A 27644-nucleotide genomic window follows, 5' to 3' on the forward strand; every position below is an offset into this window, starting at 1 on the left:
TGCAGATACATATGTTGGATAGAAAAGCAGAATTTAGTTATTCATTTAATTGACTGTATCCTGCCGTTTATTGAAGATCATTTGGGATCTTTCTGCACCAAAGCCGGACTGTGGTATATCGTGAAGACATGGACTGGTCACACAATGTGGGATCCCCTTAAGTTATTGGGCCACATATTGCATTGCATGTGTAAAGCATGGTCTCTGGTTGTTGTGGTTACCCAAATTAAGGGTCTGGAGCTTCACAATATATTCATTTAAAATGATAAGAGGTGTTTTGTTTGTATATTTTAGTCATGCTTGACCTGAAATCACTCAGTCTTATAGCTTATGCTCAGACTAAATATGCATTTATTCCCCCCCTGTATGCTTTTTGGAGCAAGAAGTAAGTCAACCATTGTCTTTGATTTTTGGCCAAGTAGGACATGTTCCTGGATCAGCATCAATATCTTTTGCCATTGCTGTCTGACTAACCCAGCTGTAGCTCTAACTATTAGCTGCTCTGAAGTCATGGAGGAATAACAGCTTGATAATAATGCTGTTGAAGCTCTGTTGCAAGCCCTAACCCTTAAAATCTGATTGGTTGACAGGACTGTTGTTTCTGGACCAACATGATGTTGACGAACATAGCTTGTCTGGGACAAGGAAAAGCCTACGAAGGGATTCATTTAGTAACATCTGTTCATGAGAAGTGAACACATGGCTGATAGACGGATGGTAATCTCACAGTCGGACTGATTCCTGTTATTGGGTTATTCATGGAAGTTTTGAAAAAAAAAATTACACTTTTCTGTGATAATGTAGAGACTATTAATACCTAAGAAGATGGTAATATTAGCAAGTTTTAGCCTTGATTTAGGTTTTCCTTAGTCATTGGGGAAATTGAAGGGGAAAACTGTGATTTCCACGCCTTGAAAAATGGAAAATTCATTAATGATACACAGATAGACCACTTATAGACCACTCAGAAGTCTGGGGTCAGTAGGATTTTTTTCTTTTCTTTTCTTTAATATATTTCAAATGTAATTGATTCTTGTAACCAAAGCTGAATTTCCAGCATCATTACTTCAGTCTTCAGTGTCACATGATCTTCAGAAATCATTTTAATATGCCAATTTGCTTATTTCTCTCTTTCTCTTTTTTTTTTTTTTTAAATAATGGATTTAAAAATATATCTAAATCGTTTGCAACAATATAAATGTATTTCATCTCATTTGGTCAGTTAAATGCGCCCTTACTGAATAAAATAAAAATTGATAATGTATAGAAAAGATATACTGTAATTACAGACTATACATATAGACTATTGCATCAAGACAGTTGAATAAACACTGCAAAACAGCACAAAAAGGCAGAAAATATTGTGATTCTTGAGAAAAGGTACTGCAAACTCGTTCAGTCAATAAAAAGATCATTTGGAACTGTATAAAGCTCTTTCCTGAAAATCTGAAGGTAGAAGTTACTATACAGTGCAGCAGATGTGAGCCGCTGCCGTGATTTATTGTATATTAACCTCAGTATCCTATCCTGCAGGAAAATCTGAGACAAGTAAAATGTTTGAGCCCAAATTAACAAGTCATTGTGTTGGCCAAGGGTTTATTTGTCGATTTTCTTTTGGAAAGTGTCCTGGCAGTGTTTGAACAGAATGATATAGGCCTGTAGACAAGTAGTTGATTGTTTAGTTGTAAAAGCACCATTTAATCGAAAATGCTATGAAGTGTGCCAGGTCAGATATCCATCAGGTGTGAAGTCAGCTGAAATGCTGACCTGAGAGACAGGAAGATGAATAATACTGAGATCCGCTGTGACCCCTTTCGTTCTTCTGAAAGTTAAAGCTTTGGTTAATTCTCCAAGGCAGATAATCGGAAACGCCTCAGTCAAGGTTTTAATTACCCAGCAGTTGAAATGCAAAGGAAAATCATGGTTTCCCCTTAGAACAACTTTTTGCAGGGCACTGCTGATTTTCCCTGACTGTTAATTGCTGGTGAATTGGAAAGAGGATAGAGTGTGTAGCTCTTGAAGGCTTTGAAGCGAGAATTAGCCACGCGAGATGCTTTGGATTTATGCGTTCGTTCCAGAGAACACATTTAAACTGAGCTCTGCTTGACTGCGCTTCATTTTCTCATCTCTGTGCTGACATATTTAAAACGGGTTAGATGAATACTTAACCCATCACACAGATAAAAAACGTAATTCGGTGTCACAGTTAATATATGTCAAAGTGCTGTTCCGTATACATGTTAAAACTAGTTAAAATTAGCTGATTGGCATGTCATCATATTCTAATTTATTGAGAATCAGTGGGTTTTTGTTAAATGTGAGCCAAAATCATCACAATTAAAAGAACCAAAGACTTAAACTGCTTCAGTCTCTGTGAATTGAATTGTTATTGAATACACAAGTTTCACAATTTGAGTTAAATTATTAAAAATGAATGAACTTTTTCACAACATTCTAATTTATTGAGATGCACCTGTTCAGTTCTAAAGTCTAAAGAAACTGATGTCAATTCATGAGAGAAGCCAGTCAGTTTAGTACGTGGCAAAACCATTTACAGTGCTTGTATATAATGTTGTATTTTACTGCATATGATAATTTGTACTCCGTTTAGCAGAAATGATTTTTATTTCAATAAAAAATAACAAGTAAAAAAAAAAAGATTCAAAATGCACCTGCAGACTGTTTTTCATGTCTAGCAGACTATTAATTTTCGACTATTCATTCTAATCTTGTGTCTCGTCATAGGTTACATTTCCATTGTTTTTGTGGCGGTGAGGAAATGTTCTCCCCAGTTAATCGATGTGTGACAACAACACCAGTAATAATACTGGTATCACCGTGGGGATGGGGGCTTTCGCCCTTTCCTCACTTTCCTTCGCTTTTAAGTAGCTTGTAAAACTAAATAGCTTTTAAAAGCGGTGTGTGCATTTTACTTTCACTTTATAGCGGCAGTTCGGCATAAAGCAATTGTTAGTTTTTAGTTTGTTTGAATTTTTCCTCTTTTCCTCGCTTTCCTTCGCTTTTAAATAGCTTAAAATCGCCTTTTGCATTTTACTTTCACTTTTGAATTAGTAGCAGTTTGGCGTCAATTGATTGAATGCAACCACAAAAGACAATGTCAAACAGTTTAGTATATATAAAACATAAAACTTTTATTAACACAACAAATGAAATGCACCATGCTATAGGGCAGGGCAGACTATGCCTAATATGAAATAACAAAAAACTTACATAAAGTTTAAATAGGTATACACAACTGGATATAGGCAAACATAAAATATATATAACCCAATAACTAAGAAACGTAGAACGTTTATTAGCAAAATGTGTAGGAAAGCTTGAAGGCACGGCGTACACCTTGATGTCAAATAAAATAAATAAATGACACAAAGTTTAAATAAACTAAAAATCTGCCAACAATGTGGAACCAATTAAACAAGAAACAAAGTAAAACAAAGAAAAAAGTCACCTTATATATATATATATATATGGCAAAATCAACAGTCTTTTCAAAATCCCAAATATTGCCAAGCAGGCACTTTTGCATTTTGTTTCGAAAGTAAATCATCTGCCATTGTCTTGTCTGTCTCACCTCACTCTTTTCTTCTCAGTAAGCTCGACTCACTCTCCTCACTGGAGAAATGAAATCTAATCTGTGATGCGACTGTCGTTCGGCAAAACACTAAATGATAAAATTATTTTTATTACTATAAAAAACAACAACAACCACAACAGTGGGGGTCGGTGGGCAAGTGACATAACCAGTGTTGCGGCTTAACACCGGTATCACCGTCAGCACCGTCTATCACAACAACTCTATTACATATTAATACTACATATTTTATTGTGATAATTTCTAAATGGATATATTAAACAAATGAATGTATGTATAGCAGTAACACCGTTGTACTGCAAAATATAAAATTGACCACTGTATAAAAATAATACAAATTATAACTTGAAAATCACTTAAAATGACTAATATACATGTGTTCATGTCTTAATTTTTAAAACGTTAAACCATCTAGTTTTTATTTTGGTGGTTTACACTGTGTTCATTTGCATCTAGGGGCTCAGGAAATGAAGGTGCTTTTTAAAACTAACGGAAAGACTAATATGTAACCATAACCGTAGCATAGCATCAGCAGCACATGATGCTATAGGTAGCATTACTTTTTGCTGTGATCAGATCCGACCATTTTTCAAAGTCTAATCTGTTTTTGACAGCCATGACTGCTTGATTAAGTTAACTAATGAAATTGGCTGTGGGTGGAGCTTTGCTTAACTGGTCTGGGAGGAAACATCACATGACAAACATCAATGATGGCAACTGAGCCAGAGAAATGTTCTTTATCTGAAAAAAATATATAGTTAAAATACATAAACGTGCATCCGAGTGAAACAGATTATCGGAAAAGAAACAATGTGGAGTGGGTTATGTGAATTGATTGTTAATTGGCAGATCTATATCTGAGCTTGCATTTGATTGTAAGAAAGTAGCAGGGTTCACACGGAATAAATGTTTGGAGAAGTCTGGTATACACCACCAGAGAGAAGTCTGTCATTCTAATTGGATGTTGAGTTATGACATTTTGAGTAAACGTTACTAGAAAACAAATTGTGCATAGATGAATCATACAATACGATGCATTTAGAATATAATCGGAGTTTCCATTTCACAATGACTTTAAGCTTAGAGTATCGATCTGATTAGCTTAGCAACTATTGTAATCAATAGTGTCTAAAGGATGCTTTGCGTGAGGAATACTGTTTGAGTTCCTATAAAGAGTTTGTGTCTATGAAGAGCGTTCCAGTCCAGCCGTAGACCGGAAGGCGGCATTGTAGGTTAAGCAACAGAGTCTGTTTGCACCAGTTGGTCCTTCATCATTTCTCTGAGCTGGGCCTCATGAACCCCCAGTCCATTAGTGGCTTCTGACTGGTATCACATTACACTGATGGCAGTTAGAGAGATGTTGTGCTGGAGATATGTCACAACCGTTCCCTCGGGGCAGTGCTTGGATCTCAGGCTCAGATTCGCCAGCAGGAGAGATGCAGTCCTGGCTGGGATGGACACAGCCAGAGGGCTTTATCTCTCCTCAAACCTCAACAGTGAATAACCCGACCTGAGTTTTTCCTACACATTCATGCATATGTCATGCAAACAGGATACTTTTGTCATGTACAATTTGGATTTATGTCATATACAGTATTAATGCTTACTGTTTTGCTATTTGTGTGGCTTCTCTGTTTCGTTTTCCCCAAAGGATAGAATAAACCAAACTGTTATATCTACTCTGAGTGCTTAATCAATAGAGAGCAAGAATATTCTAAGAATAATTGGTGTTGTTTGCTAAGGCAAGCATTACTATTAATATTACTCATTCTTGGGGGTTTTGGAAAATCTCAGACGATTAATGACTACTTTGGTGCAAACAATTCTGCATGGATTGGAAGGCGAGAGGTTCAAATAATAATACTCAGCATTTAGTATTATGGATGATAAAGCATAAAATCTCATCGTGAAGGAAAACCCCCAAGCGATAGCAACAAGCAACAACCTAGAAATGCCCTAAAAACACCCACAATTCCGTAGCATGATTGCAATGTTTGCTTCACAGGCAATTGCAAATCATAATTCCTTCAAAAACCCTTTCCTCAAAGAACCCAAACTAAGGCTTTTTGTAATAAGGTTGAAGACTTTCCTACAGTGTTTATAACACATTTGATCTAAGTTTAGATTGCTTGTGTCTCTGTGTGTTTCATTTCTATGCAAGATGTGATGCTGATTAGTTTTCGTCTTTTAAGTTGATGTCACATTTATGATATTTTTTTAGCAACTTCAGTCATTTCAAAGATTCCCCCACTCAAATTTAGTGATGTAACAAATACTTGTTTTATGATAAATCATGATACAAATTCGCCACAGTATTACCGTTTCATCTTTTAATTATCATTAAAACCATATTAGATTTTCCGCAATTTTAACAACTCACGATAAATAAATACTTTTTAAATAATGTGCAGCATAAAGCACATTTTTAAGTAACAGTATCATCATTTTGAGTGAAAACAGGGTGGAAAAGCTGGGAGGGTTTAAAAGAGTGCCAAGGGAATTATTCAAATCAATATATGAATGAATTAATTATATGAATATACCTTTGAAGTTTCTGACTCTTTTCAGGTGCGATACGATGACATTTTGTTTTCATCTTCGCTCCATTTAATACGTAAAGGAAGTGTTCTTAATCACAGTAATGCTTTGTCCACGGAGGTTACGGGAAACAGTTGTAATTCAGCTGTTCCATAAGCGCCACCTGCTGTCAGCGATAGGATTTACAGACACTGTATGTAGATGAACATACAGTCTGTGTGCAGTTTCTATCTGGCCAAAAATGAACCGAACAGTGTTCAAACAGACGGTGAATGCTATTAACAGCCATGATTAGCCTTTATGTTGCAATCAAACTTATAACAAAATTTGGTAGTTTTGCATTTAGTGGTTTCTAGTTTTTTTAGGGATATTTAGTGCCAGTTTAGAAGGGAGTGACGCTTTTGTTGTCCCGGAGTTGTTGGATGGAAACGGTGCTTTATTCACAAATATTTTATGCAATATAATAAATACATTTAATTCGAATCTTTGAATGGAAACATAGCTAGTGTCTCATTCCATTTGGTATTCAAGGATATTCCTTCACAAAAAAAAAAGGGAAATCACAAACATACATAAGCGTTCTGTTTTCATTTTGTATTGGTTTTATATGCTGCAGTGTCATATTATTCTTCCGTCTCCTTTAGTCTTCGAGACCAGCCCTGCATGCTATCTTGAAGCAATAGACATCCTGGTGAACAGTGTCTCCAGGATTCGCAATCAGAGGCTAAATTAGACCCTAACCATAATCTGTCCGTAGGTCTTGCTGTAGAGTCCTTAAACCTCTTCTTTGGTCGTGATGGCCAAGGGTGAGTGCAGCTTGCAGCAGCGTTCTTGGTTAGCTGATAATTCTCCATCTTGAAGACGTGGTCTGCCCATTGCAGCTGCATCTTGAACAGCATGGCCTTGATGCTAGTAAGCTCTGCCTGTTCAAAAACTTCAGTGCTAGTCATGAAATCATTCCAGTGAGTATTGGGGGCTTTGTAAGTTGATGATGTAGAGCTGTTCTTCAGCTCAGATATACATCCAAGTCAACATATGTAAAGTGCTGCTTTTGATTACATTTTATATATCTGCATATATCTCATATATCCTTGTTTTGGTTTCTCCTTTTAAATGACAAATATAGACTATGGATACCTGCTGATACAGACAGTAAATGTTCTCATGCAGGCGCAGAACACGTGCTGGTTGTTCAAGTGCAGATTTTCGGTTCAGGCGCAGCCGATGCGAGGCAAAAACACGGCTGGCTTTTGTTGTCACTAGTTCTTGGAAGTCGACTTTGTGTTTCATGGGCTTAACTTGTTCTTTTTTTGAGAGTAATGTCAGACTTGCATGTTACTTCTGACTGTGTGCTTGTACTCTCTGAAGAGAAACTCTTAGCATCTAGCTCTCCTTAAGGTCAGTTTTTGATTTTAAGTGGCCATTACAGATCTCCGTTTGAGTCCAGTTAACTGTGTTTTGACTGAACTTGCAGAACATTTGTTGTCCTGAGTCATATAAATCCTTGGGATGCTGTTCAGCTTTGATATTCATATGCCTTAGATGTTTTATGTCCTCTTTGACAGCCTTGTTTCTTCTCTCAAAACCCAAGTATTGTAAAAAGTAGTGGTGTAGTACCATGCTCCAGTCAAAATGGGGAGATGCTACTTACTTGCTCAGATGACATGTTATTTGGATGAAGGCTTTGTAGGACTTTCTTCTTGCTGTCACTGGGTCTTTCTGTAGAATGAAGGATCTGCTCTAAAATGTTCACAGGAAACCATGGACGTACTCTGCAAGTAACTTGGAATTTAATGTCCCAACCAGATATGGCGATAGAAAGGATGAAGTTCCATTGTACAGCCCTAAGGTGAAGGTGTTCGCTTTTAGCAATACAATTTTTATTGAAAAGCAACAAGATGAGGGTTTTTATAGCTACACAAACAATATTCATTCTCATTAATTTAGGTTTAGGTAGATTGCAGCCTAAAATTGATAAAAGTGAAGTGGTTCTGTATGTAAGTAGTGCTTGAGCATGCAGTTTCAATTAATTTTAACGATCTCACTAGTACGAAAATAATTGTAGGTAAAACATCCATGAGCAGATCATACAAAAACATATGCATGACATTCATATGAATTTGCAAACAGTTTTCACAGTCCTTGTTTCGTCACATCCAGTTGCAGTTGATAGCATAAAACATTTTCACCTGCATTATTGTCAATGGGCAAATTAAACAAATTTTGTTGAACTTGACAATAAACATTAGTATTTCGAACAGTCTGTTTTTTAGCCTTACCTTACCATATGTGTAAACATTATGTAAGAAAGGTGATTTTTAGCATTGGACCGTAACATTATTATTGTTTAATTTACCTTTACCTCCTAGTTAATGATGTATTTAAATTATACAATCTCAACCATTTTTATTGCTCTTTAATGTGATCTTTTTTGTATTCTATTCATGCATTTCTTTAATAAAACGGTAGTCTTACTTGGAAGTATTGTGCATACGCAAACAGTAGTCTTGTACATGCCAGTTTAAAGGTAGGGTAGGTGATTTCAGAGAGGCTTCATGCATAATCACTGTCCAAAGACACACCCCCTTCAAAACACATGAGCGCACAACGGCAGACAGAGGCCAGCGACAAGATGAAAGACGGCGTTGGTGGAGGTTTAAATGCAGTGCTGTCAGATTACATCATATCTCATTCACCAGTTGGAGTTTCCCATCATAATGTCCTTTTTTTGTCACGTTCGAAACAGGCCTTCAATTTTATGAAGAAAAGATTCAGTATACTGGTAATTACTATTGTTTTTGAAACATAATCACTGTGAGTGTCACAACTGTAACAATGGTCAAAACTCTTAACAAATAAAAACTCTTATTTCGTCACAGAAAATGCAAACTGGAGAAAACAATTCTTTTAAAAGTTAAACTGAATGTGAAACTAACAAAAGATTGTATTTCCCACATAGTAGATAAGCTTTTTGTTTCATTAAAGTTTAGGATGTTGATGTAAATGTAAATTCAAGCCAGGTGGGATGTGTGGGTTTTTCAGAAACGGCTGTTGTATTATCAAAATTATTATTCTTTTTTTTTTTCACTCCTATTCTCAGTTTAGCAACTTCAGGAAAGAGTTCTCAGGTGCTCTGAAAGCTGTTAACAATTTAACAACGTGCGTCAAGGGACACACTGTGAATAAACGATACTAGTAGGAAGGAAGGGATATAAACTACTGTGTATCAGCATAACTGAATGTCTAGACCTTCTAAGATGTAAAGCAATGACCAAGTGTTGGACCTACAGCAGCGTCAGTTTACTTGAGGTAATAGTCTCATGAATCATTGTCTAGGCTGACAGGGTCCAAATGAAAAGATGTTTAGTAATGCACAGATGCAGCAGCTAAAGGAGTGATGAGGACTTCATTATTTCCAGGAACAGCAGATGGAGGAAGACGGTACTGCTACATGACGAGGGCTAGGCATCGGTGATATACTAGTAGATATGATTAACTGGTAGAAATTGGTCAACCGGTAGATTTTGGAGTATGGTCTCTATCACAGTTACACACTCGTGTGACATTGCTGTGCTACATGGCCATGGAAACATCATTATCATGCATTTTTAAACAAGTGATTTTATGCCATTGAAATGCAATCAGCAGTGAAAAAGAGCTAGTTTTTCACTATATTTGATTATTTTAACAAATTTATGTGCTTTGAATGGTTAAATACAATTACCAAACCAAACTCTGCTACTACACTTTGCTTTGTGGACAGAGTATGGAAGGGCATAATTGACAAGCGTTTTCATGTCTGTTGTCGTTTTCGATTTCCCTAACCTAAACTACGATCTTACATTCGCCGCTTAGCATCTACGTCACGGCTCTCAGCCCGCCCTCTGTTCTTTGATTGGCCGGTTGTTATGAGGCCTGAGGAAAATTGGGAGATCTCAGACTAAGTACAGAAGAGAATTGATATTGAGTGGAAGTCTGGCGTAGTCAGGCTAGAATTTTCTTGCAATTCCTGGGTGAAAATGTTTTTATTGTAAAGCATACACCATTTTAGTCAATGTACCATTTTAGAATTGCAATTAATTAGTGAACGAACTTCATCGCACACCTGTAAGTGATAGCTGCGTAGAAAAATAAGACCTTGTAGGTCGTGTCAACATATAAGGAACTCCCACACACTATCTTAACTTGCAAAATAAATTTTTAATCACACATTTCAGTCACACAACCTTCATCAGGAGTATACAAATGTTCAAATTCATCTCTTTTAAGATAAACACATGACCAATTAACAGAGAATTGCAATTAAAAAACCAAACTGGTCAAGATCCCAAACTGTTCCAATATACTAACTAAGACCCCTATCAAAACAGAAGTCTCATCAGGTGCCACTTCATGGTGTTTTCAATGATATTTTGATATATTCATTAATTTTTTAAAGTGGCTTAACTGTCCAAATACTTTTTGGGCCATTATTTACACTACATGAATTGACTTAAAACTGCTTTTTTGTCGAGGTCTGTCACACACGGCAATTAAGGAAAGATGACTGAACAGCTGCCTCTAACTTTTTTTTTCTTAGTCTCATGTACTGTAGTTCACAAAAATGAGTTTTGCAATAAACTAAATAATGATGCAATTCATGGCATGAATTCACTCTCTGAATGTGTGTGATGCGTATTTGCTTTAGAAAGCATAGATAGATAGATGCTCAAATACACAGTCATCATGGAAAACAAATGCTGGTTCCAGTACATTCGCGGAAGAAAAAGTTAGGAACAATTATGAGCAGTTCTTCCGAATCATAGCCACAACAACTTGCCCCACCAACTAGCTCCTGTAATTTCAAATGAGAGGGAAGTTTAACTCAAGTTTGATAGGACTGTTAATTTCTGTGCCACAAGTTTCACCAAATGAAACTGTCAAAATAAAAAAATGATTTCAAACAAGTTCCCCCCCAAAATTCCCTAGTGGTAAGTCAAAAAATCATCCCCAAAGCTAGACCCATTTATTGTGTCATCAGGTTAGTTTTGATTGGGCCACAAAGCCAGAGTATTACACTTTTCTGAGGAATCATCCGGATATGTCTTACTGAGTAGTTTCTGCTTCTAAAACTGGGGTGGGATAAAATATTTTAACATCAAAAAATGTACACACTTCTGCTTAATTGCCGCCCTAGGAGACAGCAAATTTACACAATGAATCTCATTTTCAGATCCTCTGTGGAATTTGTTGTGCTTAGGTATTTCAGAAATCATTTTAGGATATTTAACTGAACTCAGCAGAATTTTGTAGACATGAAACCCAGATTTAGCATTTTCAAGTCATGGGTTTTCTCCTGTGTATGTATTTATGTATTCAGTTAGTTAGTTTGTTCCTTTCCCACAACATAAAGGACACAACTTCTGTACATTTGTACATCTGTAAGTTTATTTTCTCAACAATTCAGTGTGTCCTTGCTGAATAAAAGTATGTAAAAAAAATTGTATTTGAACAGAAATGTTTGAATTTTGAAGCTGAAAAGTCTGACACAAAATACATCACTTTACAAAAGTAACTACTTCTTGTTTTCCCACATTCATTCTCTTGTTTTTCCTGTCTCTACATTTTATAGAATTGTAGTAAATTTGTAATTGTGATTGAATGCGCTATTAATTTGACCTACTTCTACTTGCTCTCATAGATTGCCAACTGTGGAACTTTTACTGCATTGATGCAAAATGGCTTCAGATAATACACACCGAAGTTACTCCATCATCCCATGCTTCATATTTGTGGAGGTAAGTTTATTTTTTAGCCAAAACACAATTACCTTGCTGCATTTATTTCATTTCCATTCACCAGTTATCGTGCTGTGCCTTACTCACTGATACGGCTTTAAGACATCCTTTCTTTCTGAAAATGGACAAGAATTTAATTATATTTTTGGTCAAATCCTGTTTAATCACTGGGAACTGTGTGTAGGCACTTCAAAGCTCTCGTCTCCCTCGGCAAGTTGAGTTCTGCATATCTCTCAGACAGGACTGTTGGGTTTGTGAGATGAACCGCTGTGCCATTTGCCTGAACCCGAGAACATTGGAAGCCAGACATCTAGGGCTGTGAGCTGCTGATACTGCAGAGGAGTATTCAGGACATGCAGCTTTCTACTTCAGCAGAAATATGTGCTAGCATGGGATCATAAACCATGTGATGGAGTTGTAGTTCCGTGGTCAAAGATTTAGTTTCTAGCCCTGCAAGTGTTGCACAGTGAACTATTACCACTAGATCTTTGATTATGATGCTTGACCCTCAGATTACTCCACGAGTTCTGAGCACAACTAACTCTGTAATACCTGGAGAGAGTTTCTCATCTGGCTCTGGAAATACTGAATGCTTGTCAGAAAGATGCCTCTTTCTCCACTGAGCGTGAACAGTGCCATTTAGTGTAACGGTTCATGTATTTGGAGCAAAGTTTTTCAGAACAGGTCTTAAAGTTCGGTGCGCATGTGTACCCAACAAATACAGCATTGTTTTAACCAACGCACGAGTTTCCAGTTCAAAATGTCGTTACTTTTGGTAGGAAGCAAATTCTCATCATTCAAATTATGTCAATTTTTTTCTGGAAATTCAGACAATAAAAGCCGTTTCGGTGTTCTTTAATGTTCAAACAGCAGCATGGAGTGCGATCGTCCCTCAAAAACAAATAGAAATATTATAATTTAGAAGTTAATTTAAAAACATTGACATTAAGCTGAGCGTTGATTATTATATTTAAAAATAAATATTAATAACATTTTAGTTTGGGCTTTGTTGTTTATGGTAACCTCCCTATAGTTTAGAGCATACTCTTTGGTAGATTTGTATCCCTATAAAAAATTATGTTCTAGCTAAATTTATTTCAATAACAGATTTGAAATCTTTGAAATCAAGAAACAATTTGTTCAGTAAACAACAGTTTAATAATAATAATAAATAAATCAATAAATAAATAAATATGTTTAGTTTTTTCCCTCTGCTGAATCGAAACCATACTGAACTGTGATGTCAAAACTCTGCCAAAGTAGCCACTCCGCCCAAGTAACGTTAGCTGTGCTCCTACGCCTAGTGAGAATATAGTTCCCAGTATTTATACGATAAAAATGGTCTCTGTCTCATATAGCCTTGTTATTTGTACATGCTGTGACTATACAGATCACACTATGTAAATAGGAAAATGTTTGCATTATTTTGTTACTTATTGGGATTACTATGCTACCAAAACATTGACATTAAGCTGAGCGTTGATTATTATATTTAAAAATAAATATTAATAACATTTTAGTTTGGGCTTTGTTGTTTATGGTAACCTCCCTATAGTTTAGAGCATACTCTTTGGTAGATTTGTATCCCTATAAAAAATTATGTTCTAGCTAAATTTATTTCAATAACAGATTTGAAATCTTTGAAATCAAGAAACAATTTGTTCAGTAAACAACAGTTTAATAATAATAATAAATAAATCAATAAATAAATAAATATGTTTAGTTTTTTCCCTCTGCTGAATCGAAACCATACTGAACTGTGATGTCAAAACTCTGCCAAAGTAGCCACTCCGCCCAAGTAACGTTAGCTGTGCTCCTACGCCTAGTGAGAATATAGTTCCCAGTATTTATACGATAAAAATGGTCTCTGTCTCATATAGCCTTGTTATTTGTACATGCTGTGACTATACAGATCACACTATGTAAATAGGAAAATGTTTGCATTATTTTGTTACTTATTGGGATTACTATGCTACCATTATCCATTTACATTAGGGCTGCACGTTGTGTCATAGAGAGAGAGTGGTATACAGAGCACGTGCACGCGAGAGAGATATAGAGAGAGCGCGAGAGAGAGAGGCCGCATGCTCACCGTCTTCAAACAACACGAGCGCTGTCTTGCTTTCTCTCCCTCGCGCATATTAATCAATTGACACGATGGTGTCGATGTTTAAATCATTTAAAATGAGAATGGAAGTGTGCTAACCCCATTTTTGTTTGTAAGAAAAAAAATTTGATTAGATTTCATATCGCAATATATATCACAGAAAAATTTAATATCGCAATGTAATTTTTTCCCAATATCGTGCAGCCCTAATTTACATCCAGTCTTTGTGCTAAGATAGGCTAGCGGTGGGTGGGTCAAATAACACTTACAGAACGCACAGAAATGAAAAAGGTATGTATGGACTTATCTAACTCTGGGGGATACTGTGAATAAGCTAAAGTCCCAAAAAGTTGGAGTGTTCCTTTAAGGACAATATCTACTTCTCCCTCTGTCATCCTTCAGCAGAGTGTGTCAATCCATTCAGCATACACACACCGGGTCCGAGTCATCATGTGGTTAACATATCCCACAAGGACACTGATAACACCATGCAGCCAAAACAAGCACTGGGGACGGACACTATCTCGGCTGAGCCCTGCCCACAGAGCTCCTCACAGACAGACTGTCATATATCAAAATGGCTACAAGATTTAGCACCCAAAGACTACTTTCTGGAAAACAGCCAGGGAAGCCAGGACAACATATCACAGCCACCGGAAACACCAGAGACACAGCCCATCTCACCAGACACATTATCCCTCTCTCCAGCATCTCCACTTGTGCTTTTCACAGAAAATGGAGGAATTGGTGAAAGCTGGGACTAAACTCTCTCACTCATTTGCTGCAAGCCCTCAGATATCAACAAAAAAACGGCGGGCCCCCCAACAACCAAAGCCTGTGGGGCCTGCTCCCGTGAGAGCTCTCCGACAGCTGCCACAAAGCCAGGGCCAAAACCCTCTATCTGCTGAAGGTGAAGCAAAAACAACTGATAGCAGCTCTCAGTGATATGTGTCGGGTCCCCGCTATAATAGCAGTAACATTCACAAATGCTTACAGAACAAGCGGGAACCCAGTGTGCCCTGTAGCTTTCTCTATTTCAGTTTTATCACTTGATAGAAAGTCTAAGGCCTTCTCAAGCCGAAGGGCAAACTCATCTAATCTGCGGCCTATTATGCATCAAACTAAGATCGATGTAAAGACACCAATAACTCCAAGTTAGCATTTTTAAACATTCGCTCACTTAAAAAAAATCATTTCTAATCAATGACCTTATAACCACAAACAATCTGGATTTTATGTTTCTAAACGAAACATGGCTCGAAGACAGTTGCAGTGCAACAAACAGTCCTCAATGAAGCAGCCCCTCTCATGAGTGTCTGCTGGACTGTTAGGAGAGGTGGAGGTGTAGCTGCTCTATTTAAAGACGTCTATCAATGCAAGCAAGTGTCATTTGGTCCGTACTTGTCTTTTGAATATCTAGGGATTGTGCTGAAAGGTACTCCACGCATTCTGTTTATTATTATTTACAGGCCTCCAAAATACTCTCCAGCCTTTGTTGAAGAGGTCACAGAAGAGGTTATCAATGATTTACTCAGAGTTTGACTGTTTTGCTATTGCAGGGGATTTTAATATTCACATAGATAATGCAGAAAACAAAACAACAAAAGAAATGATATCGTTTCTAAACACTTTTTACCTGATTCAGTATGTGCTTTGACCCACACACAAAGGTGGACACACTCTGGATCTAATCATCAGTAGGGGTCTAAACATTTCATCCATTGTTATTAAGGATGTAGCATTATCTGATCACTTCCGTATTTTCTTTGATATATTGATATCTGCTACAACTGTATCTAGATCAGTCTCTGTCAGGAGGAGATGCATTAACGAGAACACAAGTGTACTATTTATGGAGGCTATATCTTTAACACCAAGCATTTCTGCAGACTCTGTTGATATTCTCCTTGATTCCTTCAACTCAAAAGTTAAGAATGTTATTGATGATATTGCTCCAATAATAGTCAGTAAGAAAACAGACAGAAAATCAGTTTGGAGAAGATCAACAGCAGTTCAGACTATGAAAAGACAACGCAGAAAAGCTGAGCGGATGTGGAGGAAGACAAAACTTGAACTAAACATTAACTTTAATAACACTCGTACTCTTTTGCCACTGTTGAGAGACTGACAAACCCCCCAAGTCAGATTCCCAGTGAAATGCACTCAGACAGCAAATGCAATGAGTTTGCTTCCTTATTTTCTGAAAAGATCATCAATATCAGGAAGGTGATTAGCACATCCTCAAGTAATGCAGAAGTCAGACAGATTCGGCCACAATATAAAAAAGATATGTCTACTTTGGAAGCAATTGAGACCAAATTTTTTGAAGAAATAGTGCATTACCTAAAATCGTCAACCTGCTATCTTGACACATTTCCCACATCTTTTTTCAAAAGTGTTCTTAACTGCTTAGAAGCAGATCTTTTAGAAGTGGTGAACACCTCACTTCTTTCTGGGACATTTCCAAACTCCTTAAAAACTGCAGTTGTTAAGCCCCTCCTGAAAAAGAGCAATCTTGATAACACCATTTTGAGCAATTTTAGACCAATATCTAATATTCCTTTTATAGGCAAAATTATCGAAAAGGTCGTTTTTAATCAGCTGAACAAATACTTAAACTCAAATGGATACCTGGACAATTTTCAATCTGGTTTTCAACCGCATCACAGCACAGAGACAGCACTCATTAATATAATAAATGATATTCGCTTAAATTGTGACTCTGGCAAAATATCGGTACTGGAATAGCTAGATCTCAGTGCTGTGTTTGACACTGTCGATCATAACATACTACTAGAGAGACTGGAAAACTGGGTCTGGCTTTCTGGGATGGTACTCAAATGGTTCAGGTCATACTTAGAAGGGAGAGGCTATTATGTGAGTCTAGGAGAGCATAAGTCTAAGTGGAAGTCCATGACATGCGGAGTCCCACAAGGATCAATTCTTGCACCGCTCTTGTTTAGTCTGTATATGCTTCCACTAAGTCAAATAACGAGAAAGAACCAAATTGTCAATCACAGCTATGCTGATGATACCCAGATTTACCTAGCTTTATCTCCAAATGACTACTGCCCCATTGACTCCCTCTGCCAATGCATTGATGCAATTAATAGTTAGATGTGCCAGAACTTTCTTCAGTTAAAGGGTTAGTTGACCCAATAATCAAAATTATGTCATTAATAACTCACCCTCATGTCATTCCAAACGAAAGGTAATAAAAGGACCAGAAAGGTAATAAAACCATCACCAAAGTAGTCCATGTGACATCAGAGGGTCAGTTAGAATTTTTTGAAGCATCGGAAATAAATTTTGGTCCAAAAATAGCAAAAACTATGACTTTATACATGTCATGCAAGATTTCTAAAATAGAAGTGTACTTTTTACAGCCTTAATTGTGCCTGTTTTTGTAGTTGCCTACTGAGTGTTCACTTGAATGACATTTAACTTCCTCATTTAGTGCCGGTGCTTCTTTCCTTTCGTGGCCGCATACAATAGAGGGATTACACGTTGGCAGCAAAGTGCCAGACCACTTGCCAAATGGTGTAAGAGAGAAGTAAAATGTATATCTATGCTAGTAGTTTCTCAGTTCGACTTCAGTTGGGACTTTTCATGCAAACAGAGATAAAACACACTTAAAAACAGGTTCCCTTTACAAGGCGAATCCTTTATTCCTCAGTGCTTCCCTCTAAATGGATGTGTGTGAGTGTGTGTGTTTCTTTTGCTTTTCCTCTGGATCTGCTTGGAGCTTTCAAGACACATCAGAGACGGAAACTAGGCCACACAGAAACGATCATGCAGCCTAATGCTCGCTTAGTGAAGACGATGAGAAATACAGTCGTGTGTGCAGTTTCTTTAGAGAGAGCATTCCTGTGAAAAGGCACCCGATCCGAGAAGTGTGTCCAATATGGTGACATATGCCAGATACCTTTCTCTCCCAGCTACTGACTGTGCAGGAACTGGATGCTGGCCATCTTCTGATCACGTTGTTCCTGTTTATGTGGTCAGTCATTGGGCCTGTTTTTGACTGATCGACAAACAACGAGGCAAAAAAAAAAGCAATGAGTAATTGGCTTCTGTTATAAGATCTTGTGCCTAGTTTTAAAGTACAAATATTTTGGTATTAGATTTTTTGTGTTAGTGAATTGGTGGCAATCTACATGTCTCCCTTCACCATTAATGACAGACGTATACCTGGAATACACCACAACCATCTGTTGACCTATTTTCACTGTTAGCTCTGATGAAAGGAATATTCACGCATTGCAGACTATAATTATACCATAAGCATGATTAGATCAGAGGCAATTTCCGGAATTTATCAAAAAAATAAATAAATAAAAATTATCGCTGATTACCCATGATGTATTACAACTCTGATTCGACTGCCATGTTTAAGCAGTGTTTGTCGAAACAAAATACATTAATTGAGCATTTTGACTGGTCTGGTAAGAAGGGAGGGGATAAGTCATATTTATATATATAAGTCTTGAGACATGGTGAAGATAAACAGCTACTGTAAATGTACAAAAAAGTTTGTAACTTCAGTTAAATTCCATGATCCGGTTCAAACTGTTTCAGTGAATTGATTTGAAACTTTTTTCATTGGTCAAAGATTGTTCCTATTGGCCATTGGGTGTCCGTCATATATTAAAATGTTTTAAACTAATTATTAACATGCCTTGTGTGTGTGTGTGTGTATGTATATATATACGGGAGGAGCACAAGACAGACACAGTGGGCGTGGCGTCAGGTCTCGGAGAGGCTTTTATTAACAGAAATCATAAAATAACAGGGAATAAAAGTGGCCAACGGGGGAAAGTGTCCAAAATAACAGGGAATCTGGTGTCCTCGTCGTGCTGCGGGGTTTGTGTAGGTCGGGCAGTGTTCATCGAGGAAGTTCATCGCCCCTCCTTGGTCCGGGGCGCGAGGGGTGGCGGCTTCTCCTAGCGGCCGCGTCTCTCTCGTTGGCCGCGGCGCTGGTAGGGGATGGACGGCCCGGCATCCTGGCCCGTCGGCCGTGTATACGGGTGCGGTTCCCATCCGGATCGCGGGTCTGGCAGCTCACGTCTTGGTGGCGCGGGAGTCCCTCAACGCACCCTTCCTGGACCCACGAGGACACCAGTGTGCATGCACAGGGAAGAGACCGGTCTCCTGAGGAGAGGCGCGTTGGGCTTTTAAACAGTGGCGGTGATGAGGCTCCACTTCCTTCAGGTGTGCCCCATCACACGCCGCCAGCCCTGACTCGTCCAGCGCCCCTCCTCTCACACACCCACTCCAGTCGGGAGCCTGGTGAAGGGCGGCGATTTAGGACGGGGTGCCGGTGATAATCAGGGAGGAGGCAGCTGACTCGTCACAATATATATATATATATATATATATATATATATATATATATATATATATAGATACACACACACACACACACACACACACACACTCTTTCGCCTAAAGGATTATTAGGAACACCTGTTCAATTTCTCAGTAATGCAATTGTCTAATCAACCAATCACACGTCAGTTGCTTCAATGCATTTAGGAGTGTGGTCCTGGTCAAGACAATCTCCTGATCTCCAAACTGAATGTCAGAATGGGAAAGAAAGGTGATTTAAGCAATTTTGAGTGTGGCATGGTTGTTGGTGCCAGATGGCCGGTCTGAGTATTTCACAATCTGCTCAGTTACTGGAATTTTCATGCACAACCATTTCTAGGGTTTACAAAGAATGGTGTGAAAAGGGAAAAACATCCAGTATCCTTTGGGCGAAAGTGTCTTGTTGATGCTAGAGGTCAGAGGAGAATGTTGAAGACTGGAAAAATGTTGCCTGGTCTGATGAGTCTCAATTTCTGTTGAGACATTCATATAGTAGAGTCAGAACTTGGCATAAACAGAATGAGAACATGGATCCATCATGCCTTGTTACCACTGTGCAGGCTGCTGCTGGTGATGTAATGGTGTGGGGGATGTTTTCTTGGCACACTTTAGGCCCCTTAGTACCAATTGGGCATCGTTTAAATGCCACGGTCTACCTGAGCATTGTTTCTGACCATGTCCATCCCTTTATGCCCACCATGTACCCATCCTCTGATGGCTACCTACAGCAGGATAATGCACCATGTCACAAAGCTTGAATAAATTCAAATTGGTTTCTTGAACATGACAATGAGTTCACTGTAATAAAATGGCCCCCACAGTCACCAGATCTCAACCCAATAGAGCATCTTTGGGATGTGGTGGAACGGGAGCTTCGTGCCCTGGATGTGCATCCCACAAATCTCCATCAACTGCAAGATGCTGTCCTATCAATATGGGCCAACATTTCTAAAGAATGCTTTCAGCACCTTGTTGAATCAATGCCACATAGAATTAAGTCAGTTCTGAAGGCGAAAGGGGGTCAAACACAGTATTAGTATGGTGTTCCTAATAATCCTTTAGGTGAGTGTATATATGAATCGGTTCAATACACATAATTGAGATTCTAATATTCGTCGAATTGAGAAAAAAAAAAACATTTGAATTTTAGGTCTGCGTCAGTCGTCAGAGAGCCTTAACAGTAGTCTCAGCCTGAGGCGTCACGCCCTCAGGCCTTTGGCTGAACGTCCACAAAAAAAGTGGAAACTCTTCAGGTGTTTTGAAGTCTTCATCAGTTTGGTTGAATTATATAGGATTTCCGGGAGACGTGTGTGTCGCATTCTTTAATGTTCTGCCTGGAAGCAAAGCTGCTGTGCCGCCAAACCCCCTCACAAAAGAAGAAAGCCGACATGTTTACAACTGTGATGATGATCGCTTATCAGGAACGATGGATTTTCAAAAGTATTTAAAATATTTAAAGTTTGTGGCACAGAATCCTTATAATACGTCAGAGGGATTTACACACCAGTCTGTTATTGTGGCAACATTTCCACGCCCCGAAACAAACTGTGATTGGTTGTTTGACATGTTGGTCAAACATGAGCAGGCCAATGTAAGAGGCCATGGATTCTAGACCTTCAGCCATCAGTCTGACTAGTTATGTGAGAATACCTAATGAGTGGCGCATGAATTGCTACATTGATGCATCCCACTGCATCTCATGGTTTTTAAATGAAGAAAGTACCTACTTTTGTGATTGGCTTTTGGTCCTTTGTATTAAACTATACATACTGTACATGCATGGTGCCGTTTTTTTTTTTTTTTTTTTTTTTTTTAACTAATTGTTTAAGCAACTTTATAAATTATGTATGGTTATAATTTTCTGGCAAAATCAGACATTTGGTGTTATTGGGACCAACAAATTGTAATTCCGCATTATTATATCTTTAAATTCAGCATTATATATAGTATTTTAAATAGTTTACAACATGGAAATAGTTAATTACATGCAATGTTGTGACCGGACAACAAGTAGTCAGTAAGAAATACAGGTGTAAATGGGGTCCAATCTTATCATTGGATCGCATCACTGAAACCAAACAGAGTTAGCCAGAAACACGTAACCCCATAGCACAGTGTCATTTAAACGTTTATCCGCCCTTATACTCAACTAACAGGTGATCAGTCTTGGATGCTTAATGGAAAAATGCATCAAGAGGAAACAATATCAGAGAAATTGACCTTTAACAAGGCAAACTGCAGTTTCATTGTCAAAACTATTTTTGGCTTGCAAATGTTCTCTCCTCACCCACCATTGGCTGGTGTGGGAAAAAGTTAATTTTGGACCCTGCCTTAGCAACAGAGCACACTGAACCACCTTATGGAGATCTGCTCCCGGCAAGACAACTATTCCCCAATAACATCAGACACAATTAATTATTCATCCTAAAAGTCCAGCCACAAAGTGCTGTGCTCTTGCTTTTCAGCCATCCATTGGGACTTTGAGCTGTGCTTTTGTGTCTCTCAGTCTATAAGAGTAGAGATCTAGTTCTTTGACACTTGTAAGGCTGATGTGTGTTATTTTGTTATATTTAGGACACATTTTCATTAATATTTTATTGAAGGCTGTTTCACCAAGAGACATGTATTAGTTGTATTCTAGGACTGTTGTTGCATGTACAAATTGACTTTCAGATCAAGTGTTCACTTTAGAATGCAAGAAACTAAACATTGTTTGAAAGGCTAACGTTGTCCTCAAGGTAGGACATAGCCTACAACATTTAAACCACTGACAGGTGAAGTGAGTAGCACTGATTCAAGAATGGCAGTTCTTGAATTTCATGTGTTGGAATAAGGAAAGATGAGCAAGCGAAAAGATCTTGGGCCCCTGTTTATTCCTGGTATTAAAGATGCATCTTTTGGTGATCCAATCACAAATGGGCAAAGTAAAATACAGGTGTAAATAAGGTCTGAATAGTTTGTCCACTTTCAACTGCTTCCAGAAGGAGTTAAAAACACATTCAACTGGATTGCTTTTATAGTATAGATACACATATGGTTAAATTCGTTTAAACAGCCTCCTCACTGCTTACTGGCCTAATTCTCAAAACATTATGGGATGTGTTGAGGAAGTGCGCTTTCCATACGAGATTTAAAGTTTTTGTGTTGAAAGGTGAAAATCTTTCACCATTCTGATTCTAACACAAATCCATGGCCTTCAGCATAGTTTTGTAGGTATCAGAGCAAATACAAAAGCAGGATAATGCACCTGCCATCCTGCAAAAAAAAAAAAAAAAAAAAAAAGCTCAGGAATGCTTTGAGGAACATTACAAAAAGTTCAATGTGTTGCCTTGGCCTAAAATGTGCCCAGATCTCAGATCAATTGAGCATCTATGGGTTTTGGACTAACAGGTACAATTCATGGAGGCCCAGAGACCACTGGACACATTGAGAGGTCTTGTGGAGTCCAGGGCATGTGGTTTTAATGTTGTGGCTGATCAGTGAAGACTACCCAGGAAACTTTGGAGGTCAATAGAAATCTGCAGTCTAGCAGTCTTAATGTTTCCTCCCTGTAAACACACTTGTACCTGCCAATTCCAACAAGCAAGCCAACCTCAGCCAGAGAGAGATTTAGTCCTTGGATGGCTCACCTGAAGACATTTAGCGTGCTTTCACACTAGCACTTTTGGTGCGCACCCAGGTTTGATTGACGTCAGAGTTCGGTTCGTTTGGATGATGTGAACGTCTTCTGTATTTGGGTGTGCACACGCGAACCGTACCAGAGTCCGCTAAAAACTGTGGTCTGGGGTACAGTTCATGTGAACTCTGGTACGGTTCGCTGCTGATGTGAACACAATCGTACCACATCGCATAAGTGACCTGCTATTAATGACATATTATTTGATGAAATTGTGTTTGTGTGTGTGTTTTACTCACTTTCCTGACAAGCGTGACTGACGTGCTGCAAACAGAGAGCTGTACATCTAATTTCTGTTCACCTTCAGCACTCTTTAGAGCATTTGCAGTACATTCGTAAGATAGACGCAAGTGCCGTTATGTAACGAAGCTTTGTAAACAAAACGAACGGTTCAAAAACGTAAAAACATAAAAGTGCAGGGAGTAATGCTATGCATTTGCCGCCTTCTCCTGCGCCATCGTTACTAAGCAACAGGGTAAACAGCTGCTGGCTTGATGACGCAATCGATCAGAACTCAAATATTATAAAATGAACACAGTCCAGCAGGGGCAGGTGGAGGGGGGAGCAATCAGACTGGGGTTCAGACCAGGCAAGCGAACCAAGTCTGAAAGCACCCTTAGTCTACTTTTCAACATGAACCGAATGTATTGTGCTGTCAGTTGATACCCGATTGCGTATAAGATTTCAAATGCATTGCATCACAACCAGTCACAAGATGCAAGAATGATAACTGAGTTTCTTTTCTTTAAACCCTCAAAACAGTCGGTGAATTGCAGATCACAGATGCTCCACAAGACAGTTTGACAGTATGTTCATGGAAGAACGTAGTGAAACTGCTCAAATCCAGGTGTACAGACATGATTGATGCATGCACTAGAATCTCTTGACAGGACTGAGAGCCAACAAATCTGAATACTGAACACAGCAAAGGCTTTAAATGATGTTTGTCTAGTTATTTGTAGGAGAGTTTAGGATAGGCCCACTGGTGAATTCTTTTGAGAAGATCTAATTAACCTATTAAAATGAATGAGCTGAATCAAATATGTCTGAATAAACATCTCTCTCTTTTCACAAGCTCACATTAAGAAAAATAAAAATAAGTTTTGGGGGTTACACATAATGTAACTTGAGTTACATATTCAGATTACATTTTCAAGTAAATAATAGAGTAACATATTTAGAAAAATTTTGGAAAAATCCAGAATTTTGATTCATACAATGTTCTTTTTTTTTTTTTTTTTTTTTTTTTTTTTTTGGCTATTGCTACAAATATACCCCAGAGACTTAGACTGGTTTTGTGCTCCGGGGTCACATTTATAAATAAACCGTAATGATGATTTACAGTGATGTGTGAATTATTCCTCTAAGCATGTGAACCGTTTCATCTTTTTTATATCCGAAGTCTGGTCACATTAGTTAGTCAGTAGGCCATGTCTGTATGAATACCAAATTGTTTGCAAGCTTCTTTTGATGTTTATTTTATCAGAACGAATCATTATGCAAATTGTTTTCTTTTCATTTGCTTAAATTTGCAACCAGCAAGAGCTATTTCAATCAACTGCACAATTAACCCAAATATAATTTTAATACGAACTGCTTCCACCGCAATAAGAAAACCGTGTTTAAAAAACATGTATTGATGGGTTCTTTTAAGTTCAGAAGTAGAAGTTGATAAATTATTAGGAAATCTGCATAAACTCAGAATGCGCCTCATTTCATCATGCGGTGTCAGAGCGCACTGTAAACTATTTTTACAGCAAGCTTTCCGAAAATAGAGTGAACCATCTACTGGTGTAATTCATTTGATTCACGAACAGTGATGAATCATGGTTGTGTGAAGTCGTTCATCATGTGCATTTCAGGGCCGTGTCCCCGTGTAAGTTGGCCGAGCTCTCGTGTTTATGATGCATATGGCCTGTTATGATTGATTCTGCTTGTCTGGAACAGCTGTAGCATTGCCCTTCTGTTTAGTTTTAGATCTGATCTGCTCTGGTTGGACGTGTGGCTGATGGGATGTGGTTGCTTATTTATGAGGGATTATGGGGAAACTGGATTTTTATGGTACTTTTTCAGAAGTAAATGTTAGTGGCACTTGCAAATCTCTCTGCCAATTGCTTGGGTGTTCAGAGTGGTGTTTAGTGTAATGTGAGGTGGATGCGTGGGAGTTTGAGTTTTTTTTTTATTTTTATTTTTTTTGCTGGTCCAATCAAAAGCCAAACCAATCCAGTTATATTCTAGTCTATTAAAGAAATAGTTCACCCCAAAATTGTATTCTTCATTTACTCTCCTTTATGGTTTACCAAACCTGTATTTCTATAGCACAAATAATGAAAGGGAGTGTGATCCAGTGTTGTTTGAATCCTCAACATTTGTTTTCCTCAGGAGAAATAAATACTGTACATGCAAGTTTGAAACAAAATGAGGGTAAGTAAAAGATGACTGAATTTAATTTTTTTTAAGCGAACTAAGCTCTGGTTCCGAACTAAGTTCTGTCACGATACCAAAATTATTTTGTCGATACCGATACCTAGTCAAGAATTGTGATTTCGATACTTTTTCGATACTTTTCCTGAAAAGGGAAAATACACTCTCAAATATCATTGCTGTTCTTTATTTTAAAACCGGGATAATATTCTAATCATATAACACACTAATAAATGAACATATGAGCAGCAGATATATTAAACATTAGAACAAAATATGAAATATAAAAATATAAAAAATAAATTAGAGCAATGACATTCAAGGTAAAAAAAGAATAAATTTAGCAGCATTATCTCAGTTATCATAAGAAACATAAGAGTAATAACTTTATCTTGATCCTGAACTTTGAATAAAATATGAACAGCGGAATATTAAACAATGTTTCTGAACTCAGAAGATTAAATATAAAAATATAAATAATATCAAATTAAGGAATGGAATTCAAGGTAAAAAAGCAAATAAAATTAAGATGCAAAATAGTAATTAGTAGTACATCCATATTTCACTCTTCGCATTATAATTTTTTACCAGTCGTGGACTGGTGTAGAGCTGTATTTGGGGCTTGAAAGTTAGGCCTTGATGTTTTAACAATTAATTTATGAATAACATTGGCTATAAGCAAGAAATATGTCCTCACATCATAACATCTCGGCACTCAAAATAGATCTAGACGTAGGCTCATTTAGCTAAATAGTCCAACGCACCAATAAAAACGAGTCTTTCTTAAATTAAATTAAGATAAATTCTATATTAGAATGGGTATTTGGTAATAACCAAATTATGATAAAGGCTCCGCCGGATTTGCTTCGCCACTAGCAGCTGAAATTTAATAAAATAATAATGCCAGCATTAGCCTATACTCTGTCTACACTCTGCATTTAAGACTCAATTAATATTTAGTTATAGTTTGAAAAACCTTTACTCACCAAGATTAGGCTAAGCCTACATGTTTTTGTGGAAGAAAATGATTGAATCCACTATGGTTTCAGCACGTTCCAGCGCTTAATGATGGTGTGTACAGCAATATAACCAACTTGCTCATTATTCTCATTATAAATTTGTTCAAAACCTTTCCACACCTTAGACTTTGCTTTAGTTGCCGGTGCAGAGGCAAGCCTCCGTTTCACCTACTCTGCATCTATTTTCGCATATTTTTCGCACTAATCAAAACACATCACATGACCGCCCATTTACCTTGCAAACCGGAGCGCAACGCAAGCATTTATACAATATAAATGTAAACTGATTACTTTTGTATTATTTCTTTGAAACCATTAAAATTATTTTTTTTTTGAAACCATTAAAATTGTGTCTTGTTTCACCATTTCAACACCGTAATTTTATATAAAAGGCTATGCAGACATCTGTTGGGAATACAGTTTAGTATTGTAGTTCTATTTTCATCACTTACATGTACAAGTAAACATTTACTTGTTTATAAACAAAAAAGTTTATACGCAAGAGTCTTCATGCATAGCTTATGCTGTACAACTATGTTATTTACTTTATCCTCTTTGAAACCAAATAACTGTGAAATTTCCAGAAATTGAAAATGTTTTTCAAAGCATTGTGATTAATTAACTGTAGCAGCGTCTCATCCCACGTTTGAGAAAAATTATACTTGTAGACAGGTTTTATTTGTGCACACAACGGCAGGTCAACGTGATAACAGAACCAGCAATTATGCAGCGCTAAATATGTCAAAATACTAATTTATGGAATTTCAAATGAAACAAATGTAATCCTGATAGTATTCCCACTTTTTTTACAAAATGTAACTGTAATCTGAATACATAGTTTTTTTTTTATTGTAACTGTAACGGATTGCAATTACTAGATTTTTGTATCCTGATTACGTAACGCCGTTACATGTATTCCGTTACTCTCCAAACCTGATGTCTTTTTATCAAGCACCATGATTTGCAGCATCAATGGAGCGTATGAAACACATTTCAAGACAAGTTATGTGACTAGTGCTGTCAAACGATTAATCACCATTAATCACATCCAAAAATAAAAGTTTTTGTTTACATAATATATGTGTGTGTACTGTGTATATTTATTATGTATATATAAATACAC

The 27644-nt window shown here is 37.5% G+C and overlaps 1 protein-coding gene across 2 annotated transcripts in view; it reads left to right on the forward strand.

The window, feature by feature from the left end:
- Nucleotides 1-27644, forward strand: part of LOC113109574 (phospholipid phosphatase-related protein type 1) — a 52425-nt gene that overhangs the window by 7958 nt on the left and 16823 nt on the right. For both annotated transcript variants that reach the window (XM_026273225.1, XM_026273224.1), the window contains exon 2: nucleotides 11832-11928. In XM_026273225.1, coding sequence (XP_026129010.1) covers nucleotides 11869-11928 — 60 coding nt within the window. In that variant the 5' untranslated portion in view covers nucleotides 11832-11868. The remainder of the gene's footprint in view (nucleotides 1-11831; nucleotides 11929-27644) is intronic.

Source organism: Carassius auratus, chromosome 10, assembly GCF_003368295.1.
Source record: "Carassius auratus strain Wakin chromosome 10, ASM336829v1, whole genome shotgun sequence".
Classification (NCBI taxonomy): domain Eukaryota; kingdom Metazoa; phylum Chordata; class Actinopteri; order Cypriniformes; family Cyprinidae; genus Carassius; species Carassius auratus.